The sequence below is a fragment of the Megascapheus bottae genome, unplaced genomic scaffold (assembly GCF_031878675.1).
Source record: "Megascapheus bottae isolate mThoBot1 unplaced genomic scaffold, mThoBot2.hap1 HAP1_SCAFFOLD_40, whole genome shotgun sequence".
NCBI classification, from domain to species: Eukaryota; Metazoa; Chordata; class Mammalia; order Rodentia; family Geomyidae; genus Megascapheus; species Megascapheus bottae.
In genome coordinates this window covers 2,430,038-2,444,966 of record NW_028327715.1, presented here as the reverse complement: position 1 = coordinate 2,444,966, position 14,929 = coordinate 2,430,038, and the positions used below count along the sequence as shown (strand labels likewise).

At 39.1% G+C, this 14,929-nt stretch overlaps 2 protein-coding genes across 2 annotated transcripts in view; both read right to left on the bottom strand.

The window, feature by feature from the left end:
- The window catches only part of LOC150039333 (phosphatidylinositol 3,4,5-trisphosphate 3-phosphatase TPTE2-like), a 32,445-nt gene extending 29,105 nt beyond the window's left edge, over positions 1–3,340 (bottom strand). The window contains exon 1 of the mRNA XM_090327825.1: positions 3,290–3,340. Coding sequence (XP_090183951.1) covers positions 3,290–3,340 — 51 coding nt within the window. The remainder of the gene's footprint in view (positions 1–3,289) is intronic.
- A 1,339-nt stretch (positions 3,341–4,679) lies between these two features.
- Positions 4,680–13,793, bottom strand: LOC150039332 (phosphatidylinositol 3,4,5-trisphosphate 3-phosphatase TPTE2-like). Its single transcript, XM_090327845.1, has 5 exons — positions 13,746–13,793; positions 12,414–12,464; positions 10,395–10,556; positions 8,285–8,404; positions 4,680–4,901 (listed from the first exon to the last, which is right to left on the bottom strand). Exons 2-5 carry the CDS (start codon positions 12,455–12,457, stop codon positions 4,751–4,753), a joined length of 477 nt encoding a protein of 158 aa, XP_090183971.1. The 5' UTR covers positions 12,458–12,464; positions 13,746–13,793; the 3' UTR covers positions 4,680–4,750.
- Between the last annotated feature and the right edge of the window lie 1,136 nt (positions 13,794–14,929).

The following is a 14,929-nucleotide window of genomic DNA, read 5'->3' as shown; positions in this document are numbered from 1 at the left end:
GTTTTATAAATCCTGTTCTTCCTGGATCCCTAGATATCTATGAAGTGACTACAAGAGAGCATGGCTAAGATCAAGAACACATTGTATTTTCCAGCAAAAGTAGCTTTTACTTGACTTAGGGGCAAAGGGACATGGTCTGACTGCATACAGAAGTGGCCAGACTTGTTGATGCTTCCTCACTGTGTTTGTTTCTCCAGTAACTGTGGCTGTGTTCCACGCATCTGCACTCTGACCCTTTTCTTTCTATATTCAGTGTTGTTCAAAATACAATGCTGAAACCTTCTTCCCTTTGAAGGACAAGCAGGAACATATGACCTGATTAGCCTCCTCAGGAATTAAGTTTGTTCAGTGTTATGTTTATGATGTACAGATCAACACAAAGTACAATGTTTACCCTCATTGTTTTCAAACTCAAATATTTAAAGTCATATGAGCTATAAAATGTCCACTCAAAAACTTCCAGCTGCCAAATTTACATCTCTTCCTCCAGCTTTATTTTGTCATAGTTGCATGTTTTCCTTTCTACCAAATGGATTTGCAGAATATAATGCATTTCATGACACTTTGGAGCAGTATATAACACTATACTTTCTGTGCGTGCATTTTCCATAGATCCATAAATATTAATCCTATTTTTAAAAGAACAATCAGGGCACAAAACTAGAATTTCTTTTGCTGGTAGAAACTCAGTTACAAAAGACGTACCATATGATTCTTCTATGAGAAACTCAAGAAACATTAAAACTGATCTATGGCAATCAAAAATCAAAAGAACACTTTCAGTGTTTAAAAAGTGATTATAAATGCCAGAACATAGTCAACAATTTGCTAGTGGTGTTCATTGCATGACCTCATACATAATTGCGTTAACAGACAAATGTAAGATGAGGGCAATGTGGAGTCTGCATCAGTAAAGGTTTATTTATATAAGCATGCATTACATAATGATGGTTTTTCAGTTAAACACCAATTGTTTTTTTTGTTGTTGTTGTTTTTTGCCAGTCCTGGGATTGAGCTCAGGACCTAAGCACTGTCCTAGGACTTTCTCAAGGCTAGAGCTCTACCACCTCAGCCTCAGCACCACTTCCGGCTTTTTTCTAGGTATGTGGTACCGTATTGTTCTTTATTGATACATACGGAAGAATAAATGTCATGCAGATTACTAAGTATCACATGAGATTTTGAGACACACACATGTATATGCGTATACACATACAAAAACACATACATACATGTACATAAATCAGGTTTAATACAACTATTATGTCAAGCATTAGATAACATCATAGTGAAACTTTAAAATCCTTTCTTCTTTAATAATATATAACACAATGCTGTTGTGTGTAATCAATCTACTGTGTAACAGCTCAGCGAAAAGTTACCTCTTATGTCATTATAATCTCTTGCTCATTGATCAACCTTTGTCCAAACCTTCCTCCTTCTGACTCACCCAAGTTTCTGATATTCACTAGTCTAGGCTCACATTCATTGAGATCAATGTTTTTTTTATTTCACATATTCCATACTTGCCATTTGGCTTATTTGATTAACATATCACTTCTCCTTTTGTGTTATTGACAAAGACAGTTGTTTGCAGGAGTAAACAATGCACTATCATGTAGAGGTGCCACAACATTCATCTTGGAATGGAAACTTAAGAGGTGAATTTCATCCCTTGGCTATTCACTGCTGAGCAGTGAGCTTTTAACCAGGGGTACATATGTCTCTGCCACATAATGTTCTCTTTAAGTCGCATCAATACCCAGTCGAGGTATGATTGGATCCCAAGATCATTGAAGTGTGATTTGTTTGAGAATCTTCACACTGTTTTCTTGAATGTTTATGCTAATTGATATCATCAATATCTTGCCATGGGCCATCTTTCTCCACAGTTTACTAGCATGTGTTACCTCTTAACTATTCAATAATTTTCATGCTTGTGGAATGTTGCAGTGCTATCACATTGTGGTTTCCACCTGCATTTTTCTGTTGATGAGTGAGGTTCTACATTTTCTCTTACACTATTTTTTTTACCCATCTTGGGGCTTGAATTCAGCGCCAGGTACTCTCCTTGGATTTTCTCAAGGCTAGGGCTCTACCACTTGTGCTACAGCACCACTTCTGGCTTTTTCTGTGAATGTGATCCCAAGGAATGGAACCCAGGGCTTCATGCATACTAGGAAAGCACTCTCCTACTAGGACTTGCTTGCTTGTCTCATAAGAGTTGTGGAGCATTTATTATTTGCCTTGTGTGGGGAAAGAGACCTGTAGTCCTGAGGCTATGCTTGGATAACTGATGCCCAGCTTACACAACAGTACTCTTATGGGATGAAGCTGCTGAGGATTCCAGGAACTTACTTCAAGTACATTCATTGATGTTCACACACTGAGTGATCACCCATCAGAGCATTTCCTGTCATTGACCACTGAATGTAAATACGTTATATATGAACCCATACACAGATCTCCAATTATATTTCATTAAGGAAAAACAGTAGGAATTACTACAGGAATTCCCTGTATGTGAATACATACATACATATATCCCTAACCCCAAATTTTATGTACTTTCTTAGTAAGGAGCTTCAAGGGGCTTAAAATTAAGTTAGTCACTTACAGAGCCAAAAGTGGGATTTCCCTTATTTAATTATCAGGGAATCTATGTGAAAGAACATATATATTTTTAGACATGGCTTTCTTCTCCCTAAAAGACTACATATGGGGACACAATTCCTCTCATACTGTGATGGAGCCTATTTTCTGATCCTTGAATCCAGACTGCTTTTGTAATTCATTTTTGTCTTAGCTAATGAATTCAAGGCCACTCACACTCACTTGAAGACTTAGTCTTAATGTAATTACACTCATTTGCTTGCTGTTCCTAAGGCCATCTCAATGGTCCCCAAGATCTAGCTGCCTGGGAGAAGAGACATAATAACAGAGAGGCAATCAGAAAAGCCAATTCAGATTAGCCAGTCCTCAGAGGAGCGGCAACTGATCAGAGATGCCCAGATCAGCCCAGTGAAGTAGCCAGTCCTGTACCTAATCATTGGAACCACTCCATTAAGCCCCATCCAAATGTTCAAAGCACTCTATCTTGAGATAAATAAATGGGTGCTCTTACTAATCAGTAGGACCTCCAGGGCTTTGCATAAACAAAAGCAAGTTGATACCATGCTTTTATGATTTTTCACCAGAAAGAATAAAATGGTAGAACACTGCTTTGCCTGGGTCAACACTAAGCTCTTGAGTCTATAGAGTTCACTCTGTGCTGCACAAATATGCTTACCTGCATTGGATTCCTATAGAATGTATATATCCCAGAGGATGGAAATGACATGGCGACAAGACGGTCTGGAAAGCAAAAGAATCCCTATTAGGAAAGTCAGTACAGATGGGAACAACAATAATAACAAAAATTATTTGTACATCTATCCAGGTTCTTTTCTCAGAGTACAAGAAGAGTTGATATGATAGTGACATAACCAAGATGATGCATTAAGATGAAGCAATAGAAGTCTAGGGAGGTGATTTTGTGGCAGAGCGTTTGACTTGCATGCAAAAACACTGAGTTGGATTCCTCAGGACAACATAAAGAGAAAACACCAGAAGTGGCAGTGTGGCTCTACTGGTAAAGTGCTAGCCTTGAGCAAAAGAAGCTCAAGGACAGTTATCAAGTTCTGAGTTCAAGCCCCAGGACTGACAATACAATACAAAAGTAAATAAATAAGTTATGCAATATCATAATATCCTTAGGCTCAACAGGAACTTAGTGTTTGAAGCCGTCTTCCCTTAGCAAACCTGACCTCATGGATAATGAACTTGTTCTCTGGGATTTTAGAAGATTAAGGTCTCTTTCTCTTGGATGCTTAGATAGCTAACAAAACTGAATAAATAATAAGTGAAATTTTAATGGAGCCACTTGAAATTGCATCGTATTTACTGTCTAACCACCAGGGAGTCTTGGTTTGAAATGAATGAGATTACCTGTGCCCAGATGTAATCTACCAATATATTACCATAACACAGTAGCCTATGAAATCATTGAGAAAAATACTTTGAGAGTATGGAAAGGAAGGAAGGAAAGAAGAAAGAAGAGAAGGTAAGCGAGACAGAGAAAGGAAGAAAGAAGAGAAACAAAAACGAAGAGAGAGAAAGCAAAAAAGCTAGGCATTTTTGGCTCAATCTTGGAAATCAGCTATTCAGGAGGCAAAGATCTGAGGAACATGGAAAGACTTCATCTCAATAAATGGCTTGGTACAATGGTATACAAGTAGAAGAACTGTAGCTCAGAAAAGCTGGGACAGAAAGCAAGAGCCTACCTTGAAAATAACAATTACATAAAAAGTGCTAGTGGTGTGGCAGAAGTAGTAGAGCCTCCCAAGCAAGCAAGAGACTGAGTTCTTTTCCCAGAACCACCAAAGAAGCCAACGTAGTAACAAATCAAAAACAAAAAGCATAAACCAATGTGCCTTAGATAAAAAACATTGTAGTTTGGGAAAATCAAAGGGAATATTCTTACTTCAAAGGAAAATGTGGATTAAACATAAGTCAATCACATGACAAGTTTCAAAAAACAGTACTATAATTAAGAGAAGTCAATTAACAGTTAAGTTTCACAAACCAGTGATGTAAGTTAAATCTAGGTCAAATCCATCCTTGGCATAACCTCTCTTATTGCCAGACACCTGGGAGGAACAAAAATGATGAAGCTGTAAAACAGAAGTCAACCACAAAGAATTTGATATTGCTACCTAAAACTTTTACCAGGATGGGAAGCAAACATGTCCTGCCCACTTACCAGTCTTCTGATTAATTTTTCTAGATGTCTTTTCTGAGTTGCAAGGTGAAAGATCCTCATAAGTGTTATCAGCCTCAGAAGCCGAAAGAATACAATCATTCTAAAAATTTATAGATACATACTTTTAGTTCAGAAAGAGAAGAGTTCATCAATACATACGTTTAAATCTGTGTACATATGTTACATTGCTCTGCACCACCCCCATGGCCTCCACGTTCTGCTCTAGTGCTCTAACAGTCAGCTATACCCCTCATCCCAGAGGACACTGGGTAACACATGGACATACTTGGTGGTCACAACCAAATGGATGCAGGTGCTAATCACATCTAGGACTGCTGCTAAACACCCTACAATAAATATGAATCTAGGAAGAATGATAGGATGTTTTTGTCCTCTCTTCCCTACCCAAGTAATAACTATCTTCTCAAAATATCAGTAATGCTGAGATTGAGAAATTACTGTCTGGACAAACAGTAATGAGTTCATTCAGATTTATAGACTATTTTAGTTTTCATCTTCCCCCCAAATGAACTTTGATTGTTTGTACATTGGTGTTATTCCTTTTAGTAACAGAGGCTCCCTACAGCTAGTACATGCATATCAGGCAGGGAACAGGTTGCAATACTTCCCAACCATACTGGCTGGTGTTTCTCCTCCATTCAGAAACACAAAGGTGTGGACATGTCCAACAAGATTCATTTGGCAGAACTGCTTCAACCATGGTTCACAGATCCCAGAGTTTCCAATTCAGTCGTCCAGGGTAGAGGCTGATGTGTTCTTTCTTTCTTTCTTTCTTTCTTTCTTTCTTTCTTTCTTTCTTTCTTTCTTTCTTTCTTTCATCTTTTCTTTCTCTCTTTCCTTCTTTCTTTCTTTCTTTCTTTCTCTCTCTCTCTTTCTTTCTCTTTCTTTCTTTCTTTCTTTCTTTCTTTCTTTCTTTCTTTCTTTCTTTCTTTCTTTCTTCTTTTCCTCCTTCCTTCCTTCCTTCCTTCCTTCCTTCCTTCCTTCCTTCCTTCCTCATTTCTTCCTTTCTATCTTTCTTTCTAAAAAACGCACTTTATTGGGAAGCAGAGTGCTGCACAGCATAGACAACAGAGATTGCCAGATGTGAGACCTACAAGCCACATTTCCTAAAACAAAGGGGAATTTTTAGTAAAATCATCTGACCCATGGTTTCCACTGGGCAGGCACTAATGGCTTCCCAGTGGAGAGCTAGGAAAACTCCCATCACTTTCCTGAGGCAGTTGTGGTTCCTAGAGATAGAGCCCCTCAGGTGTGCCTTCTTGTTTTTAATAAACAAGGTTTTCTTTAGATTTTTTGAGGTCTACATTTGTTACTTTAATTCTGTGTTCCCTCAAGGCCATCAGCCCAGCTTCCGTACAGATTGCCTTATTGTTGGCCCCAGAGAGATCATCTTTGCCCTGATCAAGTCATCTAGAGTCACGTTGTCTGCCAGGACAGTCATGCTTTTATGAATGTAGAAGGTGAGCTTATTTTTTTTTCTCATCTGGCAGGGGGAACTCAATCTTTCTGTCAATGCAGCCTGGTCTGATCAGTGCTGGATCCAAAGTTTCTATCTGGTTTGGGGCCATGATCACTTTCACATCCCCCCTTGAATCAAAACGATTCAAGTGGCTTAACAGCACCAACATGGTTCTCTGAACTTCTCTCTCACCTCCAGAGTCCAAATCTTACATTCTGGTGCCAATGACATCAATTTAATCAATAAACACAATGGATGGTTCGTGTTCTTCTGCAACTCGAAACAATTCCCATACAAGTAGGGGCCCGTTGCCTAGGTGCTTTTGAATAAGTTGTGAGCCCACCTCTCTCAAGAAAGTGGCCAATGTTTCATTTCCTACTGCTTTAGCCAACAGTTTTACCTGTGCCAGGTGGCCTATAGAGAATGATGGGTGTTTTATACCAATCTCTTCATAATATTCAGGATGAGTGAGCGGCAATTCCTCAGATTCCTTAATATACTGGATTTGGTTGTCTAAGCCACCCATATCTGCATATGTCTCCTGGGGAGCCTCTCCACCTTCATCACTGTGACCAGGGGGACCGTGTCATCCATTAGCATCCCTATCACCGCATGCACTTTGTGGTTGAGCAGGACTGAGCAGCCTGGTTCCAGCAGGTTCTTGTCCAGGATGGAAAGGATGATGACACAGTGCTCAGAGCCCACAGATGTGGACACCATGGCACAAATGTCATCAGTGATCCTCTTCCAAGGTGCCTACCGACATCAGGGTCCCCCCCAGGTCATCCACCTTTCATCTTTCCTCCTCTTGCTTTGCTTCTAATAGCTTCATTTGTTCCTGATTTCTAAGAAATTCTTCTTCCATGAGAAGATAATCTTTAATTATCTCTAACTTCAGTTATTTCAAGCGACACTGAGTTTAAGGTGTCACCAGTAGCAGTTTGCTGGCAGCATCTGGTCACTTCATTTTCTTCTTCTATTTCTCCACTCTAGTTGGTACAGGTGCTTCATATTTCCTTTTCTTGTCCTTATCATCCTTCTTGCTACCTCTGGCCATGACCACGACTCTGACTCCGATCCATCTTGATTCAGCTGCTGTAGCTGCTACCTCAAGTGTTGTCTTGCTACCAAGGTCTCAAGTGGTGTTGAGGTTGCCCATTGAAGGACCATATGGACTGAGGTTATTTTCCAGATCCAAACCCTAGCCAAAGCAATATTTACTTGGGGATCACACTGGACCTCTCAGAAATTTTGGTAAGAAAGAATCTATTTCTTTGACTTCTAATGAATATAGCTAAAAGCCTCCTAACATTAGCCCTCCAATGTACATTGGTATTTTTCTATCTCATTTAGGGAAAGGGAGATAGAGACAGAGGCAGACACAGACACAGATACAGACAGACAGCCACACCCATACACATATTACTTAGTAATCCCTTACTGCTTTAACTTTGCCTTAACATTCTTCGTTTTACCAAACTGCCATTGCAAAAATCCATTATCTGGGTTGCCATATACGTGACTTCCTGGTTTCCATCGGCTATTTTTTAGAGAAGTATAACTAGAGCCACTGAAACTTCATACATGTTCAAGTCAATACATTTGCAATATTAGGAAAAGCAGATTAGTAGATCATCAAGGGGGGATTACAAAATGATGTTCCAGTTCCTATATCCAATGGAAGTACTTTAGTGAAGACACCTTTAACTGGCCTTAAATGCTGTCTTTTTTTAGATCTCAAGGGTATGAAAATGTATCATTTTCTCTTCATTTGTTCTTCCATTTTTGTGTTACAGTCCCTTGAAATCAGGTTCTTACACTTGCTAAGTAGGCCTCTACCACTCAATCCATGTCGTCTTCCCTAATATTTTATTTTCAAAAAATGTATCAGGTTCAGAACTTAAACAGAAATCAGTTCAATATACACAATTTAAGCCAAGAATAAGTACAAATTAAGGAACAAATGAAAGAAAAGTGTGACAGTTAAGTCATGGGCTTCCTACCTTTGGATATCTTTAAAAAATGTAGCATTAAAGAATATGTATGTGATGTCCATAAATAAAATAATGATAGTGATGGCAGCATCTGTAATATTGAGGAAATCTGAAAAATAATGCTTTTTCCTGTAAGAGAAAGTAAAAAAAATGGTTATCTTCTTTAAGAGGATAGAGGAAAATCTTTAGAGCAAAAAGTACTTGACTCAACTTCATTAAAATTGTTATTGTAATAGATTCTATGAAATGGATGGACTGGATTTGGGAAAGAGAAAACATAATACTGGTGGAAGGTATTCAAGTAGTAAATTTGTATTATTACATACTTGCATACCTGATGACAATCAAAGCTTAATGAATAAGCCATCTGCCCCAGCCATTGGACAAGAGGTATGCACTGCCTTCTCCAGTGGAGTTGGAAGAAGACAAATGCAACAGTTCTGTTGAGCAACAATTTCAGTACATCATACTATCCCCAGATCAATATATGAGTATCATATGAGATGGGTATGAACTGCGCTTCTGAACTCATAATCTGTCCTTGCACCCACAATGGAATCCCAAGGGACTGCTGTGTCCTTAAAAGGACAAAGACTGACATCCATCTACCAGACTCCTTTCCACCACTGACTCCTGCAGAGGTGAGCACTAGTCCTCCAGGAAAAGCATCTTCACACTCTGAGGCAGTCTGTCAGGATCAGACTAACCTGGCAGTGAATAACTCTGCTTTGCTCAAGAGAAGAAGGAGAACAAGCCCTCAGGAAAGAACATACACTGCCTTCTGAAATGACTTGGAGAAAGGGAGGCTAGGAAACCCAGTGCCTGACTCGCCCAGCAGCCCATCCCCAAGGCTTGCCTCACCCATCCTACTTTTCAGAAAACCAGCAAGAAGGAAAGGGAAGCAATCTATTTCTTTCTTGCTACATCTCACTAATGAGATAAGCAATCTCCACATCACCTGCAGATGCTTTCATTGAAACTTTTCCTTTCAATGAACTCGGGACTATTTAGAGTGCAGTATCTAGTATTTCACATACTATCAAACGTTACTTGAAATTCCAGTCAGAATCAAAGTATTGATCTATAGACCTCAAGTATATACTTCTCCTTCTAATTTTTAACAGTCATGGGGCAGAACTCTGGGACCGGGTACTGTCCCTGAGCTATTTAGCTCAAAGATACCATGCAACACTTGAGCCAGAGAAACACTTCTGGTTTTCTAGTAGTTAACTGGAGATAGGAATCTCACAGACTTTAGCACCTGGGCTGGCTTGGAACTGTGATTCACAGATCTCAGTTTCCTGAGTAGCTAGGATTACAGTCATGAGACACTGGGCCCAGATTTATCTTCTTTTTTTTTTCTCAAGTCCTGGTGCTTCAACTCGGCCTGAACACTGTCCTTGGACTTTCTCAAGGTTAGAGCTTTACTACTTGTGCCACAGCACCACATCTGGCTTTTTCTATATGTGGAACCGAGGAATTGAACTTGGGTCTTTCTGCATGGTTGGCAGGCATTCCACCATGAGGACAGACTCCTGGCACTCATACTTCGCCTTCTTAACATACACATTGACATATTAATTACCTGGTCCCTTTTGGTAAATCCCTTTAAGCTTTATCTGTTCAAAGACTTTTCTCAACTACTCCATGAGAGTGTCTCAAGCAATATAAAACTAATTAAAGCTATTCAATGAAAATCTGGGTTTGGGCCTTGGCTTCAAAATGCTTTTCAAGAGGCACACATTTGTTTGGATTGATCTTCTAATTAATTTAGTATCCTGAAAAAAATTTGGCTGGGCATTTGTCCTAGTAGAATGCTTGCTATCATGCACCAAGAACCTGGTGCAATTCCTTGGCACCACATATATAGAAAAACACTGGGAGTGGTGCTGTGGCTCAAGTGGTAGTTCTTTAGCCTTGAGAAATGTCCAAGGACAGTGCTCAGGCCCTGAGTTCAAGCACCAGGACTGGCAAATAAATGTTATTTTGTGTAAATCAAGGAGATAAATGGGAGTTTCAAGCACACAGTTAAGGGAAATAGTGAGCCTGAGCTACTTGGTGGAGTAGCCAGTCTCAGTAGGGTTCTTCAGATTTAGACTTCAGAGAGAATAAAACTTACCCTTTCAGAAATACTTGTAGAACAACATCCAAAAGGAAAAATATAGCAATCACGAGGGAAAGTGTTCTATACTCTAATGGAATATGTAGTTTGCTGGTCGTAACTATAATATCTGTTGCCATTAGACCAAGATCGACAAAAATCAGTAGTATTGCCAAAATCCTAAAATAAATAGAGACAATGAGAGTTTGGCACCACATTTCAACAATTCCTAAAACTATATGTCAGATGCTAAAAAGACATTATTTAAGATTATAGTGGCCAATGGTATGAAGAATTAGTGCATTCCTATCCAAAAACATTGTTCAGTTTTTATCCAATAGAAGCACTGCATAGTGAACCACATTCCCTCCTAAACAGTATACTGGAGGGTATGTAGAAACCACACAATAACTGCAAGCTAGAACAAAAATGGAAATGAAATGACTAGTCTGTCAGTATAAACTCTTTAAATATTGATAAATTCTGAAGATGAATCTATCAGTTTCTTTTAGCACATAAAAAATCATCAATCTGAATCTTTGTCAGACTGTAATAGTTAAAGCTCAGTGAAGGCATAACTGACTTAAGCGCTTGAAGGACTACCTGCCTGTGTGCGGTGGTTCATAGCTATGATATTAGCTACTCATGAGACTGAGGAGGATACCAGGTCAAGGCCAGCCCCAGCAAAGAAATTCCACAAACCCACTTCAACAAGACAAGCTAGGTGTGATGATGTGAGCCTCTTGTCCCAGCCAGGTCAGTAAGGCAACTTCAATCTTCCTACTGAAGTCCAGGCCAGTCAGAGAAAAAGGCCAAACCTTATCTCAGAAATAAGAAAGTAGGAAGGGCTAGAAGTCTAGTTCAGTCAGTAAAATGCCTGTCCAGGAAGCATGAGGCCCTAAAACAATTAATGCCCACTTGGATCCTAAGATTTTTATTGAGGATTTTAACATGTATATGATTATTTATTTGGGGGTACTCCTTGCGTAGCTATGTACACATGAAAAAGAATTCAATTCCATACATATTTATGGAATTGAACTCTAAGTGCTTTGAAGCCTTTCTGTCACATATTTTAAACGAACTACCCATTGGTTGATTGTATCGTTTATGTAGTTATGATGATGAATTGAGAAGATTTCAAAGTCTTTAAAACTGAAACTCAAATGAAAATACTATTAATTTTTATGTACTCTAAGGCACAGTATAAAATTATTCTCATATGTAGAGTGGAAGCCTAAGGAACGTGTTTCCAGAATGGAGGAATCACATAAATAAGGGAGTTATTAGAATACAACCTATACTTCCAAAAGTTTAACACTTCGTTATTACTCTTTCCTTTATTTTTGCTTTCCTTCTTTCCTCACTCCCTCCATACTTTTCCCTCTTTCCTTCTTTCCTACTTCCCTTCCTTCCTTGCTTTCCTCCTTCCTTCCTTGCACTCCCTCTCCCTCTCCCACAGCCTCTCCCTCGCAATCTCCCTCTCCCTCTCCCTCACACCCCTCCTCTCATTCTTCCAGTATTTCTGTCTTTCCTTCTTCCTTTTCCATTCCTGAGCCTTGTACTCTAGGTGCTGTCCCTGAGCTGCTTTTGCTGAAGACTAGCAAACTCACTTGAGCCAAAATGCCACTTCTGGCTTTTTCTGGGTCATTTATTTGAGATAAGAATCTCAAGAACTTTCCTGTCCAAGCTGGCTTCCAGTGGTAATCCTCAGCTTTCAGCAAGGATTAGAGATGTGAGCCACCAGCACCCAACTTATATTTACTTACTTTCATGAGTAGAAAAACACATAGCCATATGTCATTACATAGACTTGCTTAAATGCCATTTTTTTCTGAGTTATAAGACCAGCTTAAGACAATTTTCCAAGATCAATTGGATTATAGTATGAAGGCACACACGGGTTATTTTTCAACATCTTAACAGTAGAAACTCTTGTTGCTCAGTTTGGACTTTCTTAGATTCTTTTCACTTCAAATATTGATGTTATATTTTATATACATACTTCATTGCTTGTATTTCTACAGTCTTACCCACCTGAATGATAGAGACAGTAGAATTTTATTTGCAATTTTCTTCATGTGGTTGCTGTAAAATGTGAATAAAAAAAATCAGTCACATTTTGTCTCTCTTCATATGGCTTTGTTACCTTTTTAGGAAAATAGTAATCTGTTGGTCTTAGGAACCGAAACTTTGGTGCAAATCCAAACAAAAGTGCATGCATTGTACAAGATTAACCAAAACCAAAGTCCTGTATAATATCAATTTAAAGGGATATTCTACACCAGTTTTATAATGAAATGCTTTTAATAAACAACTAAAATATTTACATTTATGTTTCATGAGTTTTTCACCTTCACATCCAGAATATATGAGGAAACAAACATACACATACCATACACCAAGTTTTGAATCTTTAGTGTAATATTTACCTTTCACATAAAATTCTAACCCTGACTTGATGGTAAGAGACTTTTCATCCACTAAATAAAGCACATACGATATGAGTGGCCTGTCCTCAGCTGTCAGTTCTCCATGAACAACTGGAAACCTAGTCAAGTCATTATATATTGGCCAACCCAATTACCAGAGCAATGAAATGAGATACATCGGGGATAAACAAGGGTCCAAAAAGATTCTCGTGTCTTCAGCATCATCTCTTGATATAGACATCTGACACGTAGTTGGGCAGAATTTAGTTTAAGGCTTGAAATACACCTTGGAGGTGAGCCATTATAGGAAAACATATTTCAAATTAAAACTTCCCTAAGGACTAGTCTTTTCTCATTCTGAGAGGGGGGGGAGGGAGGGAGGGAGAGAGAGAGGGGGGGAGGGAAGGAGGGAGGGAGGGAGAGAGAGAGGGGGGGAGGGAGGGAGGGGAGTGAGGAGGGGAGGGAGGGAGGAAGGGAGGGAGGGAGGGAAAGAGAGAGAGAGAAAGAGGAAGAAGAAGGAGGAAGAGGAGGAGGAAGAGGAGGAGGTGGTGGTGTAGGAGGAGGAGGATCAATGGTGGTGTTGTATCCTCCAGCTGGAGATAATGGAGCACCTGCAGAGTAGTTTCTTACCCTGCTGGGGCTTCCATCAAAACACTGAATTGGCTTTGGCCACTACAATAGATTAGGAATAAGAAGAATTCTTGATATTTATTCTTAAGACAGCTAAGGTTTTAGAAAGGTAGCTGCAGATATTACATCCAATGCATCTTAGAAAAATATCAAAAATCCTGTATTGTCATCAATACTTCCAAGAAAGTTCTCTAATCTAAATCACTTTCCTTTCTTTGACTATACTTACATGTGTGTCTGTACCTACATTCATGTTAATATCTATAAGTATACCTAGGTGAGTGGTGCATATATGTTCAGAACATACCCTTCATTGTTGTTAAGTTCATCACGTTTTGTTGTGGTGTCAGACAAGATATCGCTACAGGATGAAAACAAAGCACATTGTCAGGTATCTTCTAGACTTGATTACATATCCCCCCATATTTCTCCAATAACCATCAACCAACCGTTCAAAAATGTTTTGTTCTACTTCTAGGTATTTCAATATATTCTGTAGTTTATCTAGCTGTCTATTTCTACTGGAATTCCATCATGGGATGATAGCATGCAGTAATACAATCATTTCTTTTTTCCCATATATTTTTTGTAATTAATGGAAGGGTTACATTATATTCACCAGATTGAAGGTGCATCACTTCACATACATTGATACCCTTTCTCATGTCTTGGTCCCCATTTCCCTCCCCTCCCCCCGGAACATTATCTTGTTTTCCCCCCTTCCCTATCTGTTTTCAAATAACCTAATATACGTATATACAATATATCAGATAACAAGGTGAAATACTGTAACAATATGAGATAACCAAGGTACAGCAAAAGAGATGAGAGATAACAGTACATTAAGGACAACAATCACTCATTATATGGCTTTTGTTTCTATATCCTGGAGGTCCTTTCATTTAGTGTCATACAACATGGGCTTATGTATCTAGGTTTTGTTCTATTGTATATCTCTACTAGGGGAGCTCAAGGTTTCTACTGATTATGACAAATGAGGGACACCATAGAGCCTATGTTCCTTTGAGTCTGACTTACTTCACTTAATATGATTTTTTCCTAAGTGTTTCCATTTCCTTCCAAATGGGGCGATGTTGTTCTTCCTGACAGCAGCATAGAATTCCATTGTGTATAAATACCACATCTTGTTGATCCACTCATCAACTGAGGGGCATCTGGGTTGGTTCCATTCTTTGCTATGGTAACTAGTGCTGCAATGAACATCGTTGTGCTAGTGACTTTAGTATGTCCTTGTTTCTGGACGATTGGGCAGATGCCAAGTAGTGGAATTGCTGGATCATAGGGGAGCTCTATGTCTAGATAAGTAGGACTGCGTTAAACTGCAGAGCTTCTGTATGGCAAAGGACATAGCTAGAAAATTAACTAGACAACCTACAGAGTGGGAGAAGATCTTCACTAACCATGCAACAGACAAAGGCCTCATATCTAAAATGTATCAACAGCTCAAAGAAATGAATCATTTCAAAACTA

Excerpts from the sequence above, each read along its gene's own strand:
- LOC150039332 (XM_090327845.1), bottom strand. The coding sequence starts at position 12,457 with ATGAAGAAAATTGCAAATAAAATTCTACTGTCTCTATCATTCAG. Across the intron at positions 10,557-12,413 it reads CTACTGTCTCTATCATTCAG|GATTTTGGCAATACTACTGA; the intron begins GTGGGTAAGACT and ends TATTTATTTTAG. Across the intron at positions 8,405-10,394 it reads CTACAAGTATTTCTGAAAGG|GAAAAAGCATTATTTTTCAG; the intron begins GTAAGTTTTATT and ends TTTCTCTTACAG.